Source organism: Tachysurus vachellii, chromosome 18 (genome assembly GCF_030014155.1).
Source record: "Tachysurus vachellii isolate PV-2020 chromosome 18, HZAU_Pvac_v1, whole genome shotgun sequence".
Taxonomy (NCBI): domain Eukaryota; kingdom Metazoa; phylum Chordata; class Actinopteri; order Siluriformes; family Bagridae; genus Tachysurus; species Tachysurus vachellii.
The window spans coordinates 2,111,736-2,139,615 of record NC_083477.1 but is presented as its reverse complement, the minus strand read 5'-3'; the positions used below and the strand labels follow the sequence as shown (position 1 = coordinate 2,139,615).

At 38.0% G+C, this 27,880-nt stretch overlaps 3 protein-coding genes across 4 annotated transcripts in view; all 3 read left to right on the top strand.

The window, feature by feature from the left end:
- Positions 1–1,101, top strand: part of rarab (retinoic acid receptor, alpha b) — a 72,448-nt gene extending 71,347 nt beyond the window's left edge. For both annotated transcript variants that reach the window (XM_060891881.1, XM_060891882.1), the window contains one exon: positions 56–1,101. In XM_060891881.1, coding sequence (XP_060747864.1) covers positions 56–234 — 179 coding nt within the window. In that variant the 3' untranslated portion in view covers positions 235–1,101. The remainder of the gene's footprint in view (positions 1–55) is intronic.
- Positions 1–27,880, top strand: part of rpl23 (ribosomal protein L23) — a 279,577-nt gene that overhangs the window by 181,942 nt on the left and 69,755 nt on the right. The gene's annotated exons all lie outside the window — the stretch shown is intronic.
- Positions 300–22,120, top strand: LOC132861509 (putative DMBT1-like protein). Its single transcript, XM_060893067.1, is given in 4 exon segments — positions 300–363; positions 13,497–13,805; positions 15,291–15,599; positions 22,008–22,120. Coding segments are annotated over 4 exon segments (795 nt in total).

Genomic DNA, 27,880 nt, shown 5'->3' with positions numbered 1-27,880 from the left:
GTGACCATCTGACCATAACACCTCTCTCTCTCTCTCTCTCTCTGTCGTTCACCAGGTGCAGAGCGAGTGATAACGCTGAAGATGGAGATCCCCGGCTCCATGCCTCCACTCATCCAGGAGATGCTGGAGAACTCCGAGGGTTTGGAGAACAGCAGTGTGAATCCTCCCAGCAGCTGCAGCCCAAGTCTCTCACCCAGCTCCATACACAGCAGCCCGTCGTCACACTCGCCCTGAATCTTTCTCTCTCTCTCACACAAACACTTTCTCTCTCACACACACAAACACACACTTATATTAACATGTTTGCCCTGAAGCTGCTCCATGACTCAGGAAACACAGAGGCACGTGCAGCCGAGTCTGAGGGTGAGAGCCTGGCTTCAGGACAGTGATGTGTAACGTGGCTGATTGAGACGATCCTCTCTCTCTCTCTTGCTCTCTCTCACACACACACACACACTTACACACACACACACACACACACACACACACACACACACACACACACACACAGGCTGAGACTGAGTCACACTAACAAGGTGTGCTCTTCAGTAGAACTCCTGACTTACCAATCTGATCTGGAGCAGCTTGCACGTTTTGATTGCGATCTAACACCAGACGGAGGATTCTAATCAGCCACGTGGGGAAGGACGTGAGATTGTGTACATGGTGCACGCTCGCAGGAAACCGTTTTATTTTTCACTTCCATATGAACTCTACAGTGACGTTTTTTGGACTTCCCGTAATCTGTAGATTTAACGAACGAGGAGACGACAAACCGGAGACACGGGACGTCCGACGTCCAGAAGTCATCAGGGACATGTTTTTGTGTTTGTTTTGTTTTCTTAAGAAAGATATATGAATATATAAATATCTATATTGAAAGAAAATGAGATGATTTCAAAAATTGTGTTGATGCAGGAAAAAAAAATCTCACATTTAGTCTTATTTGTATTAAGAGTTGAATAGAGTTCAGTTCTGTTTGCTGTCTCACTTCACTGCAGAAAAAGATTGTTGTGGATGTTGTTATACTTTCACGCTGTTCAGTCGGAACTAATCTCATACTCACAATCACACTGGGTGAGAGGAGGGGCGAGGGTGGCGATTGTCAGTACGGGAGGGGCAGGGTGGCGATTGTCAGTACGGGAGGGGCAGGGTGGCGATTGTCAGTGGGGGAGGGGCAGGGTGGCGATTGTCAGTGGGGGAGGGGCAGGGTGGTGATTGTCAGTGGCGGGTGAAGCAGGTTGAGGATTGGAAACAGGGTGAAAGGGGTGAAAATTCAGACGTAACTAAAGACAGAAGGTGATTTATCTCCTCATTGTCAGATTGGTTCAGAAGATCATCAAACAAATTATTAAGGAATGTTAACAGTGGATAGTGATGAAGAAAATTCTAGATTTACACTCAGACTGGAGGTGAACGAGTCAGTAATGTATCAGTGAGCTGCAGGCTCTCTCCAGTCCTGGATTTTGGTTCCGTAATTGATGGTTAAAAAGTTGTAGCTAACATAAACCTAAAAAAACACACACACTATGGTTAGCTAATGAAATGAACACGTATGCAGCCATCCATCAAATCATTTCACAGTCAGATGTGTGGTCCAGTCTCTAAAAAGTTCCAGGATACCGATTTGTCCGCCTCAGTCGAACAACCAACGTAAGCGTTTTACACACGAAGCGTCCGTATTTTCGTATCTTTTACAGTGCAGTCAAATCCCGAAAGCCCGGTCTGCAGAGAGATTATTACATTCTCATGTACACAACCACAACCGCAACACTGCCTCGGTTTTGTCTTTCTCATTCATCGCCACCTACAAATCCACTGCCTCTGTGAGACAATCAGTTTTCCTGTAGCTCCACAAGAACTCTGCATGTATGGATCAGGCCGAGCGACGCCGGACACCGGGATCGAATCTCACAAACGTTGGACTTGCATCATGAGAGCAGTGAGTCTGTTGCTGAAACAGAATTCAGTTCATTTCCCTCCCAAGATGTTGCTGCAAACAAATACCAAACTGGCCTTTGAACTTCATCCATCGCGTCACCGGCTTCGGCATCCAACATGTTCACTACAAACTCAGCATGATCCGGTCCTAATCCCAGACTATTTACCCCCTGATGTACCACCACCATGGGCATCTAAAAGCTATGATACATGCCTCCTCACTTCGGTCCCGGTTTCCACTGCAGACACGAATCATCACTGTACCTGTGTGCAATACTTCTTCACAAAATAAAAAAGATATGTAGATGCTTGAAAGACTTCCACGTTTCACTTTGACTATGCACGCGACTTGCACAGAATCTCGAATCTCAACGTGTTTCGGCTTCCTCTGAACTTCCTTTTGGTGTTCAGTAAACGTGAACATGACCATGTTAGAACACTGCCCAAAAACCCTCACTGCCAGCGAGCCACATCATCTCACACGTCTTAAAACATGTCAATGTCACACGGCCTCCAGCACAAAGACGTTGTCTTCTGTTCTCTTCTGATTTGTTTTCTGTTCTGCTCCGACACTTGTTACACATTCAAACGCACAAATGTTGTTTCTCTTGTACCATGAACTGGATGATGATGATGATGATGATGAAAATAATTTTTATTAAAGACTGATGTTTTGTGTGTGTTTCTGATCACGATGAAAAAAGCTCTGTTCTTTCACGCAGCTCGGATTTATAGAATAGAATTTCAACAGTGATCTTTTAATAGATCGTTTTACACCAACACTCATTTCTTGAGTTGTTGCTTTCACACATTTGGCTCAGGCTTCTTTAACAAACTAGAAAAACATTCATTGTTACTAATACAAAATCACTAAACTGAAATATGAACAAAATTATTTAAGAATTTATTGAGCTTTTACGTTTTCTAAAAATCGTTGTTTTGTCTTAAGAAGTCGGTTTCAGTCAGACGATTGAATTTATTGTCTACAAAATGACGAAAGCTTCAACTAAATGTTAAATTAATTTGTGTTCATTTACTTCAGACTTTTTCTGGTTACTGGTTTGTCTCATTAACCAAATGACTTTTCTGTGTCCAGTGAAATCATTTGATCAGCTCTTCTCTTTGGATTGTACAATTCGGTAGGTTTTATACTTTATCTCATTATTAACCTCTTCATGATTTCTAGAACATGAAAACACATTTAAGTTGGAAGTAGACAGGAAGTAAAGGAGGAAATCAGTCAAGTCACTGATGAAGGATAAAGGTCAGTTCGTTAACAAAAATTAAAAAAAGATTTTTTACAAACATTACAAAACTTAATATTTGAATTAAACAAAACATATTAATTTATACAACATAGTGCTGGTGGTTAGTAGCCTGAGATTTAATTTGAATGATAAATTCGTTATTTTATAAAATATCATAAAACCACTGACCTAGACTAGTACTGAGCAGGGGTTGTCAGTGAACCGGGGCCCCTGGCACCATCTCAGGGCCCCCAGTTTGAGAACCACTGACCTAGACTACATGTTCTGAGCAGGTGTTGTCAGTGAACAGGCTGTAAAACTGTTGGCTAAGTTACAGACACTCATGAGAAACTCATGCTGATGATCTGGGAAACGTCTCTAACAGCAGTCACAATGTCATTGTTTGTGTCACACAAGTTGTGAATTAGTTGTAACATTACAACAGGAGATCATGACTTACTCTGTGCTCAAAGTGATGCTCACAGCTCCAGTGGTGTTCTCTGTGGGTGAACGAGGACGATGATGAACAAATCCAGGATCTGCTTTTTTTTCATTGGTTGTTGTGTTAAATCTTACCCAGATACAATAGTGCTATTTTCTGATTGGCTGTTGTGTAGCCTCTTTTTGTGATTGGCTGATAAGTGTCAGGTAAGAACTCTAGGTGAGACGCGCTTGGTTCCTGCCCGGTTCCATAGAGACAGCGGTGCGGACTGAGACATTTTGGGCGCTGAGGCTTATTAAATATATGATAAATAGTCAAAAAGTTTTTCAGCGTGACAAATACAATGTGTGGTGGGAGAGCGTGACAAAAGAATGACATGAGGGACTGTCACGCTCAATGCGTGATACTTGACATACTTGAGCCTTATATAGACATATAGGTTTTACATGCAACAAAAAATCTTTGAGGTTTTTTGACTCACTTTAACAGGAACTGACCATAAAATAAACTCCACCTCCTTGGTTGCATGAAGAAACATAAAGCATCACTTGTCATTACCTTGTGAGGTTCCTTGTGCAGCAGTGAATGTTGTAATTAGCATCAAACTGATTTACATCTTAAGGACCAAGATGCTGAATCTTCACCTCACTTTAACGCTCGGTAAATTCAACATTTATATCAATATGTTTGTCTTGTGATTAATATTATTGTATAATTTCCACTTTTTACATGTGTGAAGTATATCCTTTGGGTTATATATATATATATATATATATATATATATATATATATATATATATATATATATATATATATATATATATATATAAAACTTAGGATTATTTTTTAAATAATATATATTTCTATTTTTTAATATATAAATTTCTTACTATGCTTTGGATGATGATATTTAAATATTTAGTCTAATGTGAAGACATTCTCCATATGAAGACATTTACAAAGCAGGTTTACTTTTACCTGAAGTCTCCGGCTTGCTCATTAGGGATAAGAATGGATTTATAGTATTTTGAATTTTAAATAAATAAATAAATAATTTAAAATTAATTTTCATCTTCAATTGTATGTATTCATATATTTATATATATATTCTTATTTTATAAGAATATATATAAGAAATATATTCTTATTTTTTCTTATTCATATATATATATATATATATATATATATATATATATATATATATATATATATATATATATATATATCAAATTTTTGAATTGAATTTGAATTTAACATAAACAAAACTCCAATGGGGGCACAGTGGCTTAGTTGTTAGCATGTTCGCCTCCAGGGTTGGGGGTTCGATTCCCGCCTCCGCCTTGTGTGTGTGGAGTTTGCATGTTCTCCCCGTGCCTCGGGGGTTTCCTTCGAGTACTCCGGTTTCCTCCCGCGGTCCAAAGACATGCATGGTAGGTTGATTGGCATCTCTGGAAAATTGTCTGTAGTGTGTGATTGTGTGAGTGAATTAGAGTGTGTGTGTGTGTGTGCCCTGTGATGGGTTGGCACTCCGTCCAGGGTGTATCCTGCCTTGATGCCCGATGACGCCTGAGATAGGGACAGGCTCCCCGTGACCCGAGGTAGTTCGGATAAGCGGTAGAAAGTGAATGAATGAAAATTCCAATAAAATAATCATAAACATTTTGGAAAATATTTAATATCTTTCTCAAAAGGTTGTTGTGGGTTGAGCTGCGACAGACAGAACAATGTCCATTGTCTATCACCTCCATCTGATTAAAAAAATCATGCTGTTATTTTCTGTAATTTTTTCCCCTTAAAATAAAAAAACTTTGGGTGGACAAATTCCTGCTCACTGCTGATGCCGCCCTAGCTCAAGAAGCACAACATATCAAACCTTGAGGTGAATGGGCTACAACAGGATAAGAGTACAGACTCACACAAACTGATTAAAAATTAGGCAAAAAGAAATCAGATGGTCTATTGGTCACAAGCTCTTGACCTGTATCTGTGTTTTTTATGCATTGTGCTTCTTCTGCATGGTTGAATAATTGGATAACTGCGTAAATAAACAGGTGCACAGTGTTTCTAATAAAATGGATAGTGTGTTCTAACATTTATTACCCATTTTTTATTTTTACGAAAGATGGCAATACATTCTGGAGAGGATTGTTCTGGAGTTATTATTATTATTATTATTATTATTATTATTATTATTATTATTATTATTATTAATATACATTTACAGATGGACAGATACATTTTGGGCACTGCAGAATATTAAATATATGATAAATAGTCAGTTTTCTGTGTGACAAATACAATGTGTGGCAGGAGAGCGTGACAAAAGACAGAGACGAGTGACTGTCACGCTCAATGCGTGACACTTGAGAGCCCTGTGAGTGACTGTCACGCTCAGTGCGTGAGACTTGAGAGCCCTGCGTTAGTTATATATTATTGTCAATGTCACTCAAAAGCACACTTACTGAAGTATTGCTGTAAACTTTGCAGACATGAGAATTTCTTTGCATGCACTTGCAGTGTTGCTAAAGTTGTTATTTCAATCGTAGTTTTATGGTTTCTGCCTTTTAGAACAAGGAACTGGTCAACACTTTGTTTAAGAGTGTCACCATGACAAGAGTGCAGCAGTGACCATTATAATAACACCAATATTAACAAAGCCTTATATAGACATATATAATAGATATAATATCTATATCAATCTTAACAAAGCCTTATTTTTTAAACTTCAATTGTATGTATTCATATATTTATTTTCATTCTTATTTTTTCTTATTCTTATAGTTATATATATATATATATATATATATATATATATATATATATATATATATATATATATATATATATATATATATATATATATATATATATATATATATATATATATATATATATATATATATATATATATATATTTAATTTCTATACTTCTGTAAAGATGCTTTGAGACAATGGGAATTGTTGAAAGTGCTATACAAATAAATTAAATTTGAATTTAACATTAACAAAATTCCAATAAAATAATCATAAACATTTTGGAAAATGTTTAATATCTTTTTCAAAAGGTTGCTGTGTGTATAGCTGCGACAGACAGAACAATGTCCATTGTCTATCACCTCCATCAGTTTCAAAAATCATGCTGTTATTTCTGTAATTTTTTTTCCCCTTAAAATAAAAAAAAAGAAATCAGATGGTCTGTTGGTCACAAACAAAAGATAGCTTTGGTTTTTCCATCACTGGCTTCATGAACTTCCTCCTCTTTATTTCTCTCTACAGTCTGTGTTCTTAGAGCTTCTCTGCTGGCTGGTAAGTCTAATTTTCATTTGAATCCATTTAATTTACTGTCTAGATCAGACATCCAACTCACCTTCTGCCCTGGTCACATCAGCACTTTTTGAGATTTTGAAGTACTATAAACTATAGATATATAGGTGTGTTTAGCAACATTTAAATTATCCTTAATTAAGTGTACACAAATCTCCACCTACTAGAGCTAGAGTTAGCATTAGCAAAGCCTGTCACGACATCACTTTAAAGTATGCTTGACCTTGTAATTGCTTGACCAGCTTACACTTATAAGTACATGAAATTCATCTCATGCTCATTTATGTGAATAGCCACAGAACAGCTTCCTGTTTGACAGGAAGTGGCAAACCACAGACAGGGCAGTCTCATATCACCTGAATCAAAGTGCTCTTCTTCTGGCAATTAAACACCATGAACGAATCCTTTCCCCAAGATCAAGGATGTCTACTCAACTTCATAAACTCAGCTTTGCCCAGTTACACTTAGTTCTTTATTTTGTTCTTTACTTTAGTTTGTTCAGAACTTTCAGCTTGTTAGCATATTGTTGAGAAAGCCGTATTAATTAACAAATAATTTCCTGAAAAGGACTAAATAAAGTATTTCTGATTTAATTAAGGTGGAAAAATCTGTATATCTGTGTATATATTTACTCATGTGTAGTGTGGCTGTTATTTATTTAAAAACATATTTAATACAAAAAATTGTTAATTGTTTCATATGATAATTATGTTAGGTGATGTATAAGATGGTCTTTGTGTATTGTGTTGTCTCTGTGTTGTTTGTTGTTTGTTAGTATTGTGTTGTTTGTGAGTATTGTGTTGTCTGTGTATTGTGTTGTCTGTGTGTTGTTTGTGTGTATTGTGTTGTCTGTGTGTTGTTTGTTTTTTGTGAGTATTGTGTTGTTTGTGAGTATTGTGTTGTCTTTGTGTTGTTTGTGAGTATTGTGTTGTCTGTGTGTTGTTTGTTGTCTGTGTGTTGTTTGTTGTCTGTGAGTATTGTGTTGTCTGTGTGTATTGTGTTGTCTGTGTGTTTGTTGTTTGTGAGTATTGTGTTGTCTGTGAGTATTGTGTTGTCTGTGTGTATTGTGTTGTCTGTGTGTATTGTGTTGTCTGTGTGTTGTTTGTTGTCTGTGAGTATTGTGTTGTCTGTGTGTACTGTGTTGTCCGTGTGTTGTTTGTTGTTTGTAGGTATTGTGTTGTCTGTGAGTATTGTGTTGTCTGTGTTGTTTGCTGTCTGTGAGTATTGTGTTGTCTGTGAGTATTGTGTTGTCTGTGTGTTGTTTGTGAGTATTGTGTTGTCTGTGATGTTCTGTGAGTATTGTGTTGTCTGTGATGTTTTATGTGTATTGAGTTCTCTGTGTGTTGTTTGTTATCTGTAAGTATTGTGCTGTCTGTGATGTTTTATGAGTATTGTGTTGTTTGTGTGTCGTTTGTTGTCTGTGAGTATTGTGTTGTCTGTGTGTTGTTTGTGAGTATTGTGTTGTCTGTGATGTTTTGTAAGTATTGTGTTGTCTGAATATTGTGTTGTCTGTGATTATTGTGTTGTCTGTGTGTTGTTTGTTATCTGTGAGTATTGTGTTGTCTGTGTGTTGTCTGTGAGTATTGTCTTGTCTGTGTGTTGTTTGTTTGTCTGTAAGTATTGTCTGTGTGTCGTTTGTTGTCTGTGAGTATTGTGTTATCTGTGATGTTTTGTAAATATTGTGTTGTCTGAATATTGTGTTGTCTGTGAGTATTGTCTTGTCTGTGTGTTGTTTGTTTGTCTGTAAGTATTGTCTGTGTGTCGTTTGTTGTCTGTGAGTATTGTGTTATCTGTGATGTTTTGTGAGTATTGTGTTGTCTGTGATGTTCTGTGAGTATTGTGTTGTCTGTGATGTTTTATGTGTATTGAGTTCTCTGTGTGTTGTTTGTTATCTGTAAGTATTGTGCTGTCTGTGATGTTTTATGAGTATTGTGTTGTTTGTGTGTCGTTTGTTGTCTGTGAGTATTGTGTTGTCTGTGTGTTGTTTGTTGTCTGTGAGTATTGTGTTGTCTGTGTCGTTTGTTGTCTGTGAGTATTGTGTTGTCTGTGTGTTGTTTGTTGTCTGTGAGTATTGTGTTGTCTGTGTCGTTTTTGTTGTCTGTGAGTATTGTGTTGTCTGTGATAGTTTGTAAGTATTATCAGACATTGTAGTGTATTGTATCATACTTGTTCAGTTCTGTCATGCTGCCTATAACATTACATAACATAGACTAGTCATGTTCACTAATTCATATTCTAGACACTGTGGGAATGTCCACTAGTCATGCTGTCAGGAAAACAGTGAAATTGTGCTGATGATTGGTACTTTTTTAAATTTGAATTTACATTTATTTGTCTATTCTTTTTTTTTGTTTTTTTAACTTTTTTAATCTATGTATTTTTTCTTTTTTCTTTCTCTCCCTTTATATATCAATTATTTCTTCTCTCTTTCTCTTTGGAATGGCAGTGATAGTCTATAGAAATAAATTTGTTAACCTATGAACACAGAGAGTTGTCTCTGTGTTGTTTGTTGTTTGTTAGTATTGTGTTGTTTGTGAGTATTGTGTTGTCTGTGTATTGTGTTGTCTGTGTGTTGTTTGTGTGTATTGTGTTGTCTGTGTGTTGTTTGTTTTTTGTGAGTATTGTGTTGTTTGTGAGTATTGTGTTGTCTTTGTGTTGTTTGTGAGTATTGTGTTGTCTGTGTGTTGTTTGTTGTCTGTGTGTTGTTTGTTGTCTGTGAGTATTGTGTTGTCTGTGTGTATTGTGTTGTCTGTGTGTTTGTTGTTTGTGAGTATTGTGTTGTCTGTGAGTATTGTGTTGTCTGTGTGTATTGTGTTGTCTGTGTGTATTGTGTTGTCTGTGTGTTGTTTGTTGTCTGTGAGTATTGTGTTGTCTGTGTGTACTGTGTTGTCCGTGTGTTGTTTGTTGTTTGTAGGTATTGTGTTGTCTGTGAGTATTGTGTTGTCTGTGTTGTTTGCTGTCTGTGAGTATTGTGTTGTCTGTGAGTATTGTGTTGTCTGTGTGTTGTTTGTGAGTATTGTGTTGTCTGTGATGTTCTGTGAGTATTGTGTTGTCTGTGATGTTTTATGTGTATTGAGTTCTCTGTGTGTTGTTTGTTATCTGTAAGTATTGTGCTGTCTGTGATGTTTTATGAGTATTGTGTTGTTTGTGTGTCGTTTGTTGTCTGTGAGTATTGTGTTGTCTGTGTGTTGTTTGTGAGTATTGTGTTGTCTGTGATGTTTTGTAAGTATTGTGTTGTCTGAATATTGTGTTGTCTGTGATCACACAGGCAGTGATAGTCTATAGAAATAAATTTGTTAACCTATGAACAAAGACGAGGTGGTGGGTTTCTTAAAATAGTAATGAACTGAATTTGAAAGGTGTTAATACGGAGTTATAATTAATAATATAATGCAGATTATATTTATTATTCATTATGTGAAAGTCCTGAAATCTTTATTGATAAAGGATTAGAAATGAGAGAAATGGATTCATATGAGGGCAAATGCTATAATATTCTATACAGTAATTCATTCATTCATCTTCTACCGCTTATCCGAACTACCTCGGGTCACGGGGAGCCTGTGCCTATCTCAGGCGTCATCGGGCATCAAGGCAGGATACACCCTGGACGGAGTGCCAACCCATCGCAGGGCACACACACACACTCTCATTCACTCACGCAATCACACTCTAGGGACAATTTTCCAGAGATGCCAATCAACCTACCATGCATGTCTTTGGACCGGGGGAGGAAACCGGAGTACCCGGAGGAAACCCCCGAGGCACGGGGAGAACATGCAAACTCCACACACACAAGGCGGAGGTGGGAATCGAACCCTGACCCTGGAGGTGTGAGGCAAACGTGCTAACCACTAAGCCACCGTGCCCCCCTCTATACAGTAATAAGATTCATTATGATTAATTAACATGAACATGCTTCCTGATGTTTGTTTTAGATGGCGCTAACATACGACTCATTGGTGGCTACAACTCCTGCTCTGGTAGAGTGGAGATCCTGTATAATGGTCAGTGGGGAACAGTGTGTGATGACGACTGGGACCTGAATGATGCAGAGGTGGTGTGTAGACAGATTGGATGTGGTAAAGCTGTCACTGCTCGTCAAAGTGCCCACTTTGGTCAGGGAAGTGGTGAAATATGGCTGGATGATGTTCAGTGTTCTGGAAGTGAAAGCACCATCACACAGTGCACTCACAGAGGATTTGGAGTAAACGACTGTAGCCATAGTGAAGATGCTGGTGTTACTTGCTCAGGTAATTAGTTTTATATTATGACTTTGTCATCAGTGTTATTATGTTTATATTGTATATACTGTCATTTTGCCATTCAGATTGGAGAGCTAAAATATCATACAGAAAAATACACCTGTTTTATTGTTTGCCATCCACTAAAGTTAGGGGTGAATGCTGTTATAGGATTATTTAAGTGGTTTATAGAATAACAATTTGACAACAATTATTTTTCTTTAATTAGTTAACAGAAAACACATCATACAGTTTATTTATTTAGAGTAACATTTAATTATGTGGAACATTTTTTAAATTTGAGTCCTGTTATTTACATTAGAGATGAGATGATATAGAAATTACAGCATTAGTACAAAGACATTACTATAAAGCTGTTATAGAATATTAATTACTATTTGTGGAAGTTCAACATTTGAACTTACATTTGTGCACTTACATTTGTGAACTTACATTTGTGGAAGTTAGTGATATTCATGGGGAGTGAAGGCTAGTCTAGTCTAGACATGTCTCACTGTGCATGTACATCTGTTTACAAAATAATTTTTCATTGAGTCAATTTAAACAGCCATTTCTTATTACATCTTTTGTGTCCTGCACTTATCAGGCTTAAATATTTTTACTTGAATGCAGTCATTTTCTGGACAAATGTGTAAAACTTGCATGAAAAAGCCACATTACTTTTTTTTTTTTTACTGTAGATAGCTAACACATATTTGATTGTTCGCCTGGGACTGTGTATTAAATTTTATTAGGATATTTAAATTAATTATTTATTAGACTGAACATCTTAGTTTGTTTCTAATGTTATTTCTTTTTATATATCAAGCTAACTGCTACAAACAAAAATAATTTATCAATAAAACCCTTCTGTCATTCCATATATTAAAGGTGGGGCGTCCATTGTTTGAAAGCCAATGTTGACATTTGAAATCACCAAAACAAACACGCCCCTAACCCAAACGGGTCCCACCCCTGTATTGATAGCTCCGCCCCACACATACATACATAACCCAGGCAACTAATGAAAAGAAATGTGTCTTTATCATAGCTGAAGGGAAGAACAATACGATTGCAGTTAAACAAACAAGCGAAAATGACACATAAGCATAATCATGCAAAGGACAAAGGCATATATTAGTTCTGTGTAACAAAGCAAAACCAACGTTACTCACCTATCGAGAAGGAAAAAAGTGCCTCGGCGTCTTAAGTAAAGTTGAATGTATATTCACAGATTGGAATTTCCCGAGTCAATAACTCCTGAGCTAAATGCTGTTACTACACAAATAACACCGCTTCACACATCACTGATGTCCTGATGCTGAATTTGGTGACAGTACAGTGTATTACAGTGAAGTTATTGACAGTTCATTTAGTATTCGCTTTTTGAGTTTTGCACTTTGCAGACGGTCCCTTGGAATCTGTCTCTCAGTCGACTGCACATGGAGACTTGTGTATTTTGTCCACCGTGGAGGAAAGCTGATTTTGAGGAAAATTAGGTTGTAGCTGCCTGTCTACATTACTACGACAGACAAAAAGGTGTTATTTGTGTAGTAACAGCGTTCAGCTCAGGAGTTATTCACTCGAGAAATTCGAATCTGTGAATATGCGGCCAACTCGGCGTCCCATCGCAGGCCTTCCCGCTCTTTCAGTTCTCTCCAGCACTTGAAAGCTGATCCTATATTAACACGGGTCCTACTTCTTGTCTTATCGTAAGCCTTTCTTTGATTTCTTTCTTTGTTTTTATCCTCCATGTCAATGTTAAAACCTCTTTCTGCTAATGTCACACATGCGCACTGAACACTCTCTCCGCCCATATTGACAAGACACACCTATTTCTGCTCATTGGCTACACATTAGTTTTGTTTTTGTTTTGTTTGGCGTCCCAACGCAGTTTTCTGAAGCATTTCTCAAAGAACGGAGACCCCACCTTTAACTCAGTCTGAGAGGTCAGTCTGTGTATATTTACATAGCTTTCTTTCTTCTCTCCCTCTCTTTGGAGCGGCAATAATAGTCCTTAAAAATAAATTTGTTAACCTATGAACAGAGACGAGGTGGTGGGTTTCTTAAAATAGTAATGAACTGAAATTGAAAGGTGTTAATACTGAGTTACATTTAATAATATAATGCAGATTATATTTATTATTCATTATGTGAAAGTCCTGAAATCTTTATTGATAAAGGATTAGAAATGAGAGAAATGGATTCATATGAGGTCAAATGCTATAATATTCTATACAGTAATAAGATTCATTATGATTAATTTACATGAACGTGTTTTCTGATGTTCGTTTTTAGATAACGTACGACTCACTGGTGGCTACAACTCCTGCTCTGGTAGAGTGGAGATCCTGCATAATGACCAGTGGGGAACAGTGTGTGATGACGACTGGGACCTGAAAGATGCAGAGGTGGTGTGTAGACAGATTGGATGTGGTAAAGCTGTCACTGCTCATCAAAGTGCCCACTTTGGTCAGGGAAGTGGTGAAATATGGCTGGATAATGTTCAGTGTTCTGGAAATGAAAGCAGCATCACACAGTGCACTCACAGAGGATTTAGACAACACAACTGTAGCCATAGTGAAGATGCTGGTGTTACTTGCTCAGGTAATTAGTTTTATATTATGACTTTGTCATCAGTGTTATTATGTTTATATTGTATATACTGTCATTTTTCCATTCAGATTGGAGAGCTAAAATATTATACAGCAAAATACACCTGTTTTATTGTTTGCCATCCACTACAGTTAGGGGTGAATGCTGTTATATGATTATTTAAGTGATTTATACAATAACAGTTTGACAACAATTATTTTTCTTTAATTAGTTAACAGAAAACACATCATACAGTTTATTTATTTAGAGTAACATTTAATTATGTGGAACATCTTTTTAATTTGAGTCCTGTTATTTACATTAGAGATGAGATGATATAGAAATTACAGCATTAGTACAAAGACATTACTATAAAGCTGTTATAGAATATTAATTACTATTTGTGGAAGTTCAACAGTACTGAGGGTTTCTGAGCTGTTATACACCGATCAGCCAAAACATTAAAACCACTAATATGTGAAGTGAATAACATTTATTATCTTGTTAAATTGGCACCAGTCAAGTGGTGAGATATCTTAGAACAGTCAGCTCTCCATGGTGATGTTGGAAACAGGAAAAACAAGCAAGCATAAGGGTCTGAGTTACTTTAATAAGTTACTTTAATATTTGTGGCCAATTGTGATGTCTAGACAACTGGATCAGAGCATCTCCAGTACAGCAGGTCTTGTGGGGTTTTCACTGTATGCAGTGTTTAGTGATATTCATGGGGAGTGAAGGCTAGTCTAGTCTAGATACAGTATGTCTCACTGTGCATGTACATCTTTTTACAAAATAATTTTTCATTGAGTCAATTTAAACAGCCATTTCTTATTACATCTTTTATGTCCTGCACTTATCAGGCTTAAATATTTTTCCTTGAATGCAGTCATTTTCTGGGAAAATGTGTAAAACTTGCATGAAAAATCCACATTACATTTATTTACTGTAGATACCTAACACATATATGATTGTTCGGCTGGGACTGTGTGTTGAATTTTGTTTTGATATTTAAATTAATTATTTATTAGACTGAACATCTTAGTTTGTTTCTATTGTTATTTCTTTTTATATCTCAAGCTAACTGCTACAAACAAAAATAATTTATCAATAAAACCCTTCTGTCATTTCATATATTAACTGTATGAGAGTTCAGGCTGTGCATATTTACATAGCTTTTCTTTCTTCTCTCCCTCTCTTTGGAGCGGCAATAATAGTCCATAGAAATAAATTTGTTAACCTATGAACAGAGACGAGGTGGTGGGTTTCTTAAAATAGTAATGAACTGAATTTGAAAGGTGTTAATACTGAGTTACATTTAATAATATAATGCATATTATATTTATTATTCATTATGTGAAAGTCCTGAAATCTTTATTGATAAAGGATTAGAAATGAGAGAAATGGATTCATATGAGGGCAAATGCTATAATATTCTATACAGTAATAAGATTCATTATGATTAATTAACATGAAAGTGCTTTCTGATGTTTGTTTTAGATAACGTACGACTCACTGGTGGCAGTCACTCCTGTTATGGTAGAGTGGAGATCCTGTATAATGACCAGTGGGGAACAGTGTGTGATGACGACTGGGACCTGAAAGATGCAGAGGTGGTGTGTAGACACATTGGATGTGGTAAAGCTGTCACTGCTCATCACGGTGCCCATTTTGGTCAGGGAAGTGGTGAAATATGGCTGGATAATGTTCAGTGTTCTGGAAGTGAAAGCACCATCACATAGTGCACTCACAGAGGATTTGGAGTAAACAACTGTAGCCATAGTGAAGATGCTGGTGTTATTTGCTCAGGTAATTAGTTTTTTATAAAAATATATTAACTATATATTACATTAACAGCTGTGGCCAAGATGGCGCCACTGATGGCAGCCTTGGCATGACTCTCTCTAGTACTTTCTTTTTTTTTGCGCTCCATGGTCCATGGAGGAGACACCGGCAGGGGAAGCGCGCCGGTGCACTAGTAAAGCTGCGACAGAGGGGATTTAGAACTACGCTCCCATTGATTCACCTGGCAAACCTCCGCTCACTGCCAAACGAAATGGAAGAACTGATACTTCTCAATGGAACAAACAAAGACTTTGCATGTTCCGCTGCTCTCTGTTTTACCGAAACTTGGCTCAGTCACTCAATCCCGGACAGTGGATTACTTATCTCAGGCTTCCACTTAACAACCAAGCGGATTGTGTAATGGAGCTATCGGGTAAAAGGAAAGGTGGCGGAATCTGCTTCTACATTAGCGTTGGTGTACAGATGTCACAGTGCTGAATAAATACTGCAGCCCAAACTTGTAATCACTGTTCATAACTGTAAACCCTTTTATTCACCACGGAAATTTTCCTCATTCATTCTGATCGGAGTTCACATCCCACCTCAGGCGAATGTGAGTGATGCACTTCAAAACCTGGCAAACCAAATATCCGACGGAGCAAAAATATCTGGAATCTCTTTTTATTATTAACAGAGCAAAATTAACACTTGAACTTCCAAAATACAGACAGCATATTATTTGTCTCACAAGAGAGAAAAATACACTGGATCATTGCTACACAATTCTAAAGGACGCATATGGCTCTGTACCCAGGGCAGCCTTGGGAAACTCTGATCACTGCTTGGTCCATCTTATTCCAACATACAGGCAGAAACTAAAATCTACTAAGCCTGTAGTCAACACAGTGAAGAGATGGATCAGTGAGGCAAAGCAGGAACTACAAGACTATTTTGACTCCACTGATTGGAGTATCTTTGAGGCTGGATCTGACAGCCTGGATGAACTGACTGACCCTGAGACATCTTATATCAGTTTTTGTGAAGATGTGTGTGTGCCAACCAAAACTTTCTGTAAATTCAGTAACAACAAGCCATGGTTTACACCCAAACTGAAAAAACTTTGACATGACAAGGAAGATGCCTTCAGAGGGGAGGACAAAGTTCTGTATTAGCAGGCCAAGAACCTACTCACAAAAGAGTAACTGTCCAATCTGTGGACACCTTCAAGTTTCTGGGCACTACCATTTCCCAAGACCTGAAATGGGAGTGCAACATAAACTCCATCGTCAAAAAGGCCCAGCAGAGCATGTACTTTCTACGTCAATTAAGGAAGTATGGACTGCCACAGGAGCTGTTGATGCTGTTCTACACTGCAGTCATTAAATCTGTCCTGTGCACATCCATCACCATCTGGTTTGGTGCAGCAACAAAGCAGGACAGGAACAGACAGTTAAAACAGCAGGAAAAATAATTGGTGGCCCCCTGACCACTCCCCAGGATTGTACCATACAAGAACCAGAAACCGGGCAGGAAAAATCACTACTAACCCTTCACACCCTGGACACAACCTCTTTTAGCTTCTGACTTCTGGCAGGCGCTACAGAACTTTGCTTACCAAAACTGCCAGACACAGGAACAGTTTCTTTCCCCTAGACAATCACCCTGATTAACAACTCACCATAATTATATTCCCCACTTCATATCTATAAGTACTGCATTATCAGAACTATCAGTCATCACATCATCCGTATATGTACCCCACACTGCTACTGTATATTGTACAAAAAACATAATAATATTGTACAATACTGTTATTTTTCACTACCATGCACTTCTCTCACTTTATGTACATTACTGATCAGTCATATACTGTATTCTGTATTCATATTTAAAACTCATATTGTCTATATTTTATCTCATCGTCTGTATTGTCTTGTATAGTCTGTTTTGTCTTGTATAGTCTGTATTGTCTTGTCTTGTATAGTATAGTGTTATTTATGTTTGTACTTTTGAGAGTCACAAACAGCTGGAATAAAATTCCTTGTGTGTGTCTACTGTACACACTTGGCCAAAAACCTGATTCTGATTAAGACTTTGTTATTATATTTATATTGTATGTACTGTCATTTTGCCATTCCAACTGGAGAGATAAAATAGTCTATTATATTATATTCTATTATATTATATTACACAGAAAAATACACCTGTTTTATTGTTTGCCATTCACTAAAGCTAGGGGTGCATGCTGTTATACAAATACATTACTACAGCATTAGAACAAATACATTACTATAAAGCTGTTATAGAATATTAATAAATGATTTGTAGAAATTCAGCAGTGCTGGGCGCTTGTGGGTTGTTATACACCAATCTGCCAAAACACAGCAGTTACCTTGATTGTTCAGTTGAGTATCGAATTTAGTTAGGATATTTTAAATATAACTATGTTTGTTTCTAATATTATTTCTTTTTATGTATGTATATATTTATATATAGTGGGGTTTAGTAAATTTAACATCTCCAGAACTCAGTCAGCTGTTAAACATTCAGCTGTCTTCCTTTTTCCTGAAGCAGATTTTGATAATCAGGGAAACTATAGCTGTACTAATGAAGTAAAAATGTCTTCACATACCTTTACCTACACTACCTTTGTTACTGTAAAAGGTATATTAAAATAAACTATGTCTATATTTTGTGTTTTGCAGTTTAGTATTTGAAAAACTTGACTCTCTTTCAGCATTTCTGGTTCCCTACATTGGTATTAGAGTAACAGCAGGACTGCTTCTCATCTTAGTTCCAGTCATCTTTTGCTTTGTGAAGACACAGAAAATAAGAAAATTTCAGAGTGACAAGAAGAGTGATTCACAGCGTGAGTTATCAAAACATCCGTTATTAAAAAAAACATCCACTTGAAGATGGAACCAACATAATTATGTTTTACGTCAGAATGTTTTTACATTCTTAAATCTGATTCCTTTTCTATTACAACTAGTGTAATTTATGATAATTTTTCTGGTGCCCCAACCTGAACCGAGACTTCTAGAGGGGAAAGGGCCACATAAATAGATCTTTTAAAATGAGTGTATTAGTGACATGGTGAAAGTTCATGCAAGGGCAAGTTTCTTTAGTATCTCTGGAAGAAGTCTCCAGTGTTAGAAGAAATTATGTTATGGGGAGGTATTAGTACAGGGTGAGGGTGAGTACCGAGTTGGGCCCGTTATCCGATTGAATAAAGAAGTGGGAAACAGTGGACAGAAATCTGGCTCAATAATCCAGAACAAAGGGAGAATGCCACTAGCCAAACAATAGCTCTAAAATAATAATACTTTTTGGGGTTGAAGTGCTAACCATTACACTATGCAAATACAGAAATTAAATGCATAGAAGCACATAAGTGGATTGGGAAACTGCTCTGGCAGTCTTGGCTGCCGGAGAGGTGGGGAGACCCCCTCTTTCTGAGTGGCTTGATGATCAGGCAAGGGAAACCACTCGATGAATCGGCAGAGATTTGTGATTAGATAATTAATGGTAAGAAACTCAACACTTTGACTTGAACCTCAATGAAACCTCAATAAATGTCCTAAGCTCAAAAACATTAACTTTTAGTGCAGCTAGCACTCTGATACAGATTTTTTGGCCTAAACTGTAGCACAGACTATGCCAACATGCTGACAGAAAAAACTCTGAGGTTTAAAAAGCAGCCTGCACAGGTGTGGAGATATAAATGAGCATGCAGTTGGCAGCGGATTTGCCCGAGAAGGCCCCTGCGTTGTTACAGTACCCCCACCCCTAGGGATGGCTCCCGACAGAACCGTGCCTTCAGTCCAGTTCCGCCAGTAGTCTCTGATAAGCTCTGGGAACCGGATGTGCTGTGATGGGACCCACAAGTGTTCCTCTGGACCATATACCTCCCGGTTTACCAAGTACTGGACACCCCTTCTCGTGGCACGGATAGTCTAATATCCACCGCACCATGAAGCCTGGGGATCCATCTATGAAATGGGGCGGGTGTGGGGCAGGTTTAGCTGTAAGCACCCAGGGGCTACAGAGGACCACATTGAGTCTGGACAAGTGGAAAATGGGGTTGATCTTTATAGATCGGGTAAGATCCAGGCGGTATGCCACGGGATTTATTCTCCTCAGGATTTTGAAGGGCCCAATATACCAAGGCAGCAATTTTAAGGCTGTACTGGCCTTCTGCCAGACCCTATGACACCAGGCCACCATTTTTTTTGCTCCCAGGCCCTTAGCTCCTTCTCCTGCTCTGCGAACAAGAGAGGAGGGTAGCCTTAACTGGCATTTCAAAGGTGATATTCCAAAAACCGAGTTCCACAGTGTTTTTTGAGCATTCTCCACCCACATTAACCCACATTACATGTTTTACCCATGTTGAGGGATTGTTGATCATTCCCTGACACACTGGTAGACCAGCAACAAAGTCCAGAGAAAGGTGTGACAATGGACGCAACGGTATGGAAGGGGTTGAAGTAGACATAGATGGACATCTTTGTCTATATTTGGCCACCAGAACCAAAGCATGAAAAAACTCCAGTCCTTCCAGGCCAACTTGACAGCCAGGAGCTCATAGTCCCCTATGTCATAATTTCTTTCTGGTGCCGTTAACCAGTCGGAGAAGTATTCATGGGGTGCAGCTCCTTTTTGGAAGCAGACCATTGGGATAGGTCAGATCCCACCCCAATGTTGGAATGTCCTCTTGTGCCTCAGGTGTCCATATAAACTTGCCCTGAATGTTCTTGCTCAAAGCACACAGTGGGCTGGCCAAGGTACTGAAATTCTTCACAAAACATCAAAAGAAGTATGTAAAGCCCAGAAACCTCTGGAATGCCTGAACCAAGGTGGGCAGAGGCCATTCCCTGACTGCCCTAAACTTAACTGAGTCCATACTCAGCCATTAATTCAGTACAACAAAGCCCAAGAATCAAATATTGCTCATGTGATTTCTTTAGTCGAAGGACCCGGTGAACATTCTACTGAGCTACTGAGGATTCAAATGTTGTCAAGGTAGATGAACATATAGGGGTTCAGTGTCTCCCTGAGAGCCTTGTTGACCTCAGGGGCATCACAAGATATTCATAATGATCTGAGGGTGCTATGAAGGTGGTCTACCATTCATCCCCTGTCCTGATACGAACTAAGTTTATGTGTTCAAAGGCAGAGCTCATCATGGGGAGGGAGTGGCAGTCTTTTTGGGTAACGGGGTTTAGGCCACTCATGAATACAGTGTCACAGGCTCCTATCCTTTTTCTTAACAAAGAAGCCTGTGCTAGCTGGTGATGTTTATTGGTGGATATGTCCCAGAGATAAAACCTCTTGAATGTATTCATCCATGGCTTTATGCTCTAGAGAGAGAGGGAAAATAGCCTACCCCAGAGGGGAACTGCACCTCGATGCAGTTAATGGCACAGTCAAAGGGCCTATAGAGTGGTAAGGCCTGGGTCCTGTTCTAAAAATACCTCCTGGAGGCCCTAGTAATCCTCTGGAACACCTGACAGGTCCAACGGTTCCTTTATGGTATTTTAGGAGGTTGTAAGCACCCCTGAGGCAACTCTGGGCTGTATTGTGGCCTCCACAATGAGATTGAAGCCATGGACCAATCTATATGGGTGCCATGCACTAGGTCGGGTGCCCAATATGTAGAGAGTTTGGTGCAGTCTGGGTTCTTGTGTGCAAGCCTTCTTGTGTTGAATTGCCCTAAGTAGCCTGCCCCTCTAATCACTGCTCTTGGAGGCAATTATCCAGGTGGATAGCAAGGTTTTACAGAGCCTCCAGATCTTCGGGAGGGTCCTGAGCAGCCAGCTTATCCTTCATCTCCTCAGAGAGACAGTGTACAAAAGTGGCCTTGAAAATTTGCTACGGTTCGGAAGTCAATAGTGTAATTTACTACCGAGCGGGCACCTTGGTGCATCCAGGGGAGAGATGATATCAGACCCCTCCCAACATAGGGGTGATCAAAAGTGCTTTGTAGTGCGGCAATAAATGAATAAACCATGGGGTCGTATTTCAGATGATGCTACCACACTGCCGGAGCCCCTGCCAGAACTTTGCCTGTTAGTAGGGCAATCATATAAGCTATCTTATCCCTCACTTTAGGAAACTGTGAGGACTCCATTTTAAATGCAAGGGAGCATTCCAGAATGACTGGGTTAAGGTTAGGGTTGCCAAGTATAGTTGCACCAGCACCTTTAGAAATTATTAAATAATAAAAACAATATTTCATTATTTAATTCAGAAAATATTAATTATTGCCAAATTTCTGATGCATAAGAATACTAAATGCATTTAGGATGTAATCAACATTGTTGCATAGTTTTTTATAACAGCACAACACAAATGGTTTTATTTATAATTTTTATTACTCTTGTGAAAATTTTTATGTTAATTTGTGTGTATTTTGTCACAATTAATTTGTAGGTGCTAAAAAGACACATGAGTGTCACCAAGCAGAGGCAGAAACCATTTTCTACCCGAAGGATGATTCTGAGGACTTGGATAATGACTGCATTAATGCAGAGGCTGAACAATGAAGTGATGCAGATGATGACTATATTAATGTTGATGCTGAGGAACAAAGAAATGACTATGAGCATACAGAAATTTAAGCAAAGCAAAATTGTGTAGAGTAATATGGAAAACTAAATGATTATCCAAAACACCATTTTTTTTCTATAAGTGATTGTTGTAAAAACTTCTGTGTTATAATACATCGTAATATAATACATACATTATACCTAAAAGTAAAGTAATGTGCCTTAAGGATTATGATTGGTGTCATAAGATACATGGGAATAGACCCCAGATGTCGTAATAGTTTAAGGCAATATATACTACATATATAGATAACCAATCATAAGTCAGATTATGAGTAAGTATAGGAGTTTATTGTAATTATCAAACTTAGTAAAAGTAATAAGGCCCAGTACTATCAGGAGTAGGAGTGTAGTCTGGAGAGCCAGGCTGAGGAGAGGGAGAAGAGGGAATGTAAACTAGCGATCCAGTTTCAGAGTCAGAGGCGGGAGAAGCCAAAGCAGGAGAGAAAGGGCGGATGCAGGTGAGAGGAGGTGATGAGGGACGAGGAGAGACGGGAGGTCCAGGCTCAGGGCAGCAAGGTTCGGCATGAGGACAGCCATCAGTTGAGTTCTCTGGTCCGTGAAGTCAGCCAGAGGTTTCCTCACAATATGGGGCAGCAGAAGGGGATGCTCAGGAAGTTCAGGAGAACAGAGCTGATCCCGGAACTTGGTGAATTCATGGGCGAGATGAGACAGCTGATAGCGGCGATAGCCAGCCATGATCTCAGAAGGGACGGGCCTGGGGTAAGGAGAAGTGCGAGAGCTCCAGATGGTGTGTCCAGGATGAATTGGCTGACCCTGAGGTTGAGGATCTATAGGGAAAAAGCAGGGAGTAACTTATTAGAAATAGATAGGGAAACTAAAGCTTAAAGTATGCATGAGCAAGCCCAGTCTGAGAAGTAAAAGACTGAGATCATAATGAGGATATAAGGTCAATAAAGCTTAAGGAGCTAATATAGAGCTCCATTTATATTCAAGGCAACATTATAGCAGCAAAAGCTTAGCAATAATAGCAATACAGAAATGTAACCAAACATAAGTAAGAACTTTTGACATAATCCAAACTCATAGAATTAACATGTAATCAGTATATAATTTGCATACGCCATCATATACAGTATAAAATAGCAAGAGAAGAAATGAGAAAGACTTACTCATTGTAGCTGAAAAGAGGATTAATCCACAAGACGTCTGTTATGGACGGCTGAGCGATAAGTGTGATACAAACAAGGAAATAAAGCTCTCACAAGCACATTTTTTTAATAACAATGACAAAGAAAATTGGAAATAATAGGAAATCAACAAGGACAGAATAACAAGGACATATACAGAAAAATCCAAGGGCAGACCTTGGGTCTGGTAAATAAGGGGAAATAATCAGAAAAAACAGGACATTAGATCACCTAGGAGGCGTATGAGGTAATTTTGGAAGATAATTGGAATTCTGAGAAGTCAGGTAAATGAGTAGGCGGGGCTTTGTGGGTAACTGTAAGAAATAATTTGTAATTGTATGTAAGGTATGTAAATTAAAAGAGGAGGCGCCTAGAGGCGCCAGAGCATATATTGAGGTGATATTTGTGGGGAGGGGGCGCTTTTTGGGGTTGCAGGTGAATACTCTTTTGGGTTTTTATTTGATACTTTGAACTTAGAATTTTTTCCTTGAGCTCAATGGAATGATTCTCATCCAGGTCTGAAGAGTCTTCTCATTGTTTTATTTGTATTAATGTTAGTGCTATCAGTACAGTAAGTTTAATTAAAATAGTTGATATTTGGCTAAAAGTATATAAGTACAAATCACCCTGTGATATGCCGGCTTGGAGACGGGCTCTAAGTTCCGACATGATACAGGTACAGACACAAGTGCAGCAAACAAAACAAGCACATAATCCAAGGGCAAAGTCAAGATTCAGGCAAGGATCAGGCAATGAACAAATAATTTTAAGCATAAACTAATCCAGAGTGGCAAATTAAAAGGTGCTAAATTGCCAGACTTGGTTAGACTCTGTATTATTTGCAAAAGGTGCTGCATCAACGTTTTAGTTAAGGGGTTTGTAAGGGATTTGCACTCATGCAAACAAGTTATTGTACGTTTACTCTTTCTTTTTTCCCTAAAACATTTCTTTTCTCACTTCAGTTTTGTTAGTTACTAACAAGAGGAAAACATGTGGCGTGTTATCTTTTTTTTTTTAACATCACTAAGACCTGTAACAGAAGTGTTATTTTAATAAGAATACTTTTTATATCTACTATATTAGTGCTATGGTCAGTGGCTCCATCATTGGGAGAGGTGGGAAAGAGAGAAGTAGGAAAAAGTGAACGACGTAATGTCTGAGAGAGACGTTGGAGAGTTGTACAAAGAGATGTACAAAGCAGGTTAGAAGCAATAACCTTAGAGTTATTCTCCTGAAAACAATGGGTGGATCTCGTATGGAGTCTTTTTTCCCGATTCCACTACTGATTATCATCACTCCAAATGGTCGGATCACCTTGTCCGCATAACTAGCGATGTAAACTGTTTTATGGTGTGGGATGCATAACATTCATGGAATTACATTGAGATTAAAATTAAAACAAAAAAAAAGATTTTTTTTGTCTGAAGGGATTATTCTCACATGCCTCAATGATATGGAGTGCACTAGTGTTTATTCTGTTTAATTTTTCTTTTGTAGATGTTCAATTCATTGTACAGCCTGAACTGAATCGGTTGAACTCATTGTTTCAAATATTAGCTCATTTGGTTTATGAGTTCTTTCTAGTGTAACAAAGTAATTAAAGCTTAGTGTTTAAAGCTAAATTTAACATTTAATTCACATTAAATTTTGATAAGGTGTGACATTTAGACTTAAGTAGAAGTTAGTGAACCTTCATCGCAACTGTAACATTTCATCCATTTTTACTTAATGTGAGTTTATAAATAAGTGGTATTTTTTTTTGCTCACTTATTTTGTTAATACATTCAATTTGTGTTAATCTTTAAAAGTCATTCTGATGTTTGAATTTGATTATTTAGTTTTTGGTATTTTGTTAGTGTAGAGACACATGGGACTAGTAGGAAAGTTTAACTGTGCTGTTTTCCGCTGGGGTACTGGGATTGGAGTAAAATCCAGCATTTCTTTGCATTAAACTGGATGGGAAAACTCACTTTAATAAATGTAGTCTAGACAAGTGCTTCTGATACAGTAGCTGTGATATTTACTGTGCATTTTAACCCACCACAGAAACAGTAACTGGACAGAAAATAAACTCCACCTCTTCAGATGTATGGGAAAAAGAATGAGGATGCTGAGGCTTTGCTTCAGTTTAATGCTTGGTAAATTCAATATTTTTATCAATGAATTTTGCTTGTTCTTAATATTAAGACAAATCATAAACAACTCTAAATACATATGACAGTGAATCTTTGCTAGCTGATGTGCCGATGAGTTTGTATAATTAAACAATAATACAATAAAATACAAAATAAAAACAAATATCCTAGTTTTTCTATGATGTAAAACCCAGGACCCAGGGGTGGGGTCTAGGTCCAGCTTATATAAACTGATAATGGTATGTGGAGAGGACCAAACCACTAGAGCACAAATCTCCTGGAGACATTTCCTGGAGATTTCCCTAGTCAGAGTCCAGGACAAAGCGATACACCTAGTGGAGCAAGCCATAATTCCTAGCAGCAGGCCTCATAGGCCTAGGAGTTAGCTACCACTACTCTACTTAAGGTGCTGCTTGGAGACCAGATTGCTTTGTTGCGGCCACCAAAGCAGGTGGAAAGGATATGCCTTACCTCACACACTTTAGGGATAGGCGTAAAATCTGATATCCAGAACCAGAAATTGAATGTCAAGTTTTTATTGATATTTTAACCATATATAGCTGATGTAGTACATAGTGACATGAAACAGGACCACCTCCTCTTCTCAACTTGAATGTGTGTATTCTGTGTAATGTTTCGTACACATTCCTCGCCTCACTCTCTCTTTGCTTCTTTAGCTACTTGTTTCTTCAGCTTTAAAATAGTTCTTTCATCATCATTACCTCATTCCCACACTGACTTTAAAGGCTCGTGCTGCAGTGAGCGGTTTTAGACAGACTGTGCAGGCAGCAGCAAAATAAATGCAGTTATGATACCATCTAGTGTTGAAAGAAAGATTGACATTTTTTAACAGCTGAAGTAATTTATACTGACGTACCTGTCCCTTAGTGACACATGTTTTCGGATTGCGTAAGAAACCCTTCCGTAATCCCAGTAAGGGATGTGTCCTAGTTTGCATGGGTTAATGTTGAAAACACAAGATCAACTATCAGAGTTCCTTCAAAGTCCCTCGGTCTTTCTAACAAAGGATCCTCTTCAAGTTCTTTTACCTAATCTATTGTTTGAATCTTTAAATGAAGGAGGCAGACTTAGACCTTTTTGTCTTTTCAGGATCCTCACAATGGGAGGCCTTGTTTTTATTAAAAGTAGTGTAATATAGATAAATGTGTGTAATATACGTAAAATAAAAAGAAAATTAGAAATAAAATCTCCTTCAAATAATCGAACATTATTAGAATAAGTAAAAGTAATTAAGATGCAAAGATTATAACAAACCAAGAAACACTATCCAAGTGTAAGCTTGCATTTGTATAACATGCACTGAGCTTGTTTATACTAGAATGCACACACAATGTAATTCAAGTTTTTATACATTTTCAAGCCTTTCACCAATATGGCATTCTTACTTCACCTTGTATCCAAAACATTGTGGATTTGTGCAAAACATTAACTGGTTTCTCAATATCCTTGTTCGCTTTTTTTGATGATGATGATGATGATAATGTGAGTAATGATGACCAGAGTAACAACCTAATATCTGGCAAGCAGGGAAGTTAATAGCCACTGCCTCAACACTTACACTGGAATGAAACAATGTCCTGCAGTCTTATGATCTTGAGTGGAAACAAGTCCCCATGGGGTCTGAGAAGGAAATATATCAAAAGCCTTCACTAACAGTGTTTTGTTTTCATTTTAATTTGATTCTTGTTCCATCCTCCAGAAGTCAGTGACTTTTTTAATAGTCAGGAACACCAAACTGAACTTTTGGAGTCCCAGACTATTTCCCCGTGATGTACCACTACCATGATCATCTAAAAGCTATGACACATGCCTCCTCACTTCGGTCCCGGTTTCCACTGCAGACACGAATCATCACTGTACCTGTGTGCAATACTTCTTCACAAAATAAAAAAGATATTAAGATGCTTGAAAGTCTTCCGCATTTCACTTTGACTATGCACGCGACTTGCACAGAATCTCAAATCTCAATGTGTTTCGGCTTCCTCTGAACTTCCTTTTGGTGTTCAGTAAACGTGAACATGACCATGTTAGAACACTGCCCAAAAACCCTCACTGCCAGCGAGCCACATCATCTCACACGTCTTAAAACATGTCAATGTCACACGGCCTCCAGCACAAAGACGTTTTCTTCTGTTCTCTTCTGATTTGTTTTCTGTTCTGCTCCGACACTTGTTACACATTCAAATGGACAAATGTTTCTCTTGTACCATGAACTAGATGATGATGATGATGAAAATAATTTTTATTAAAGACTAATGTTTTGTGTGTGTTTCTGATCACTATGAAAAAAGCTCTGTTCTTTCACATGGTTCAAATTTATAGAATAGAATTTCAACAGTGATCTTTTAGTTGTAGATCGTTTTACACCAACACACATTTCTTGAGTTGTT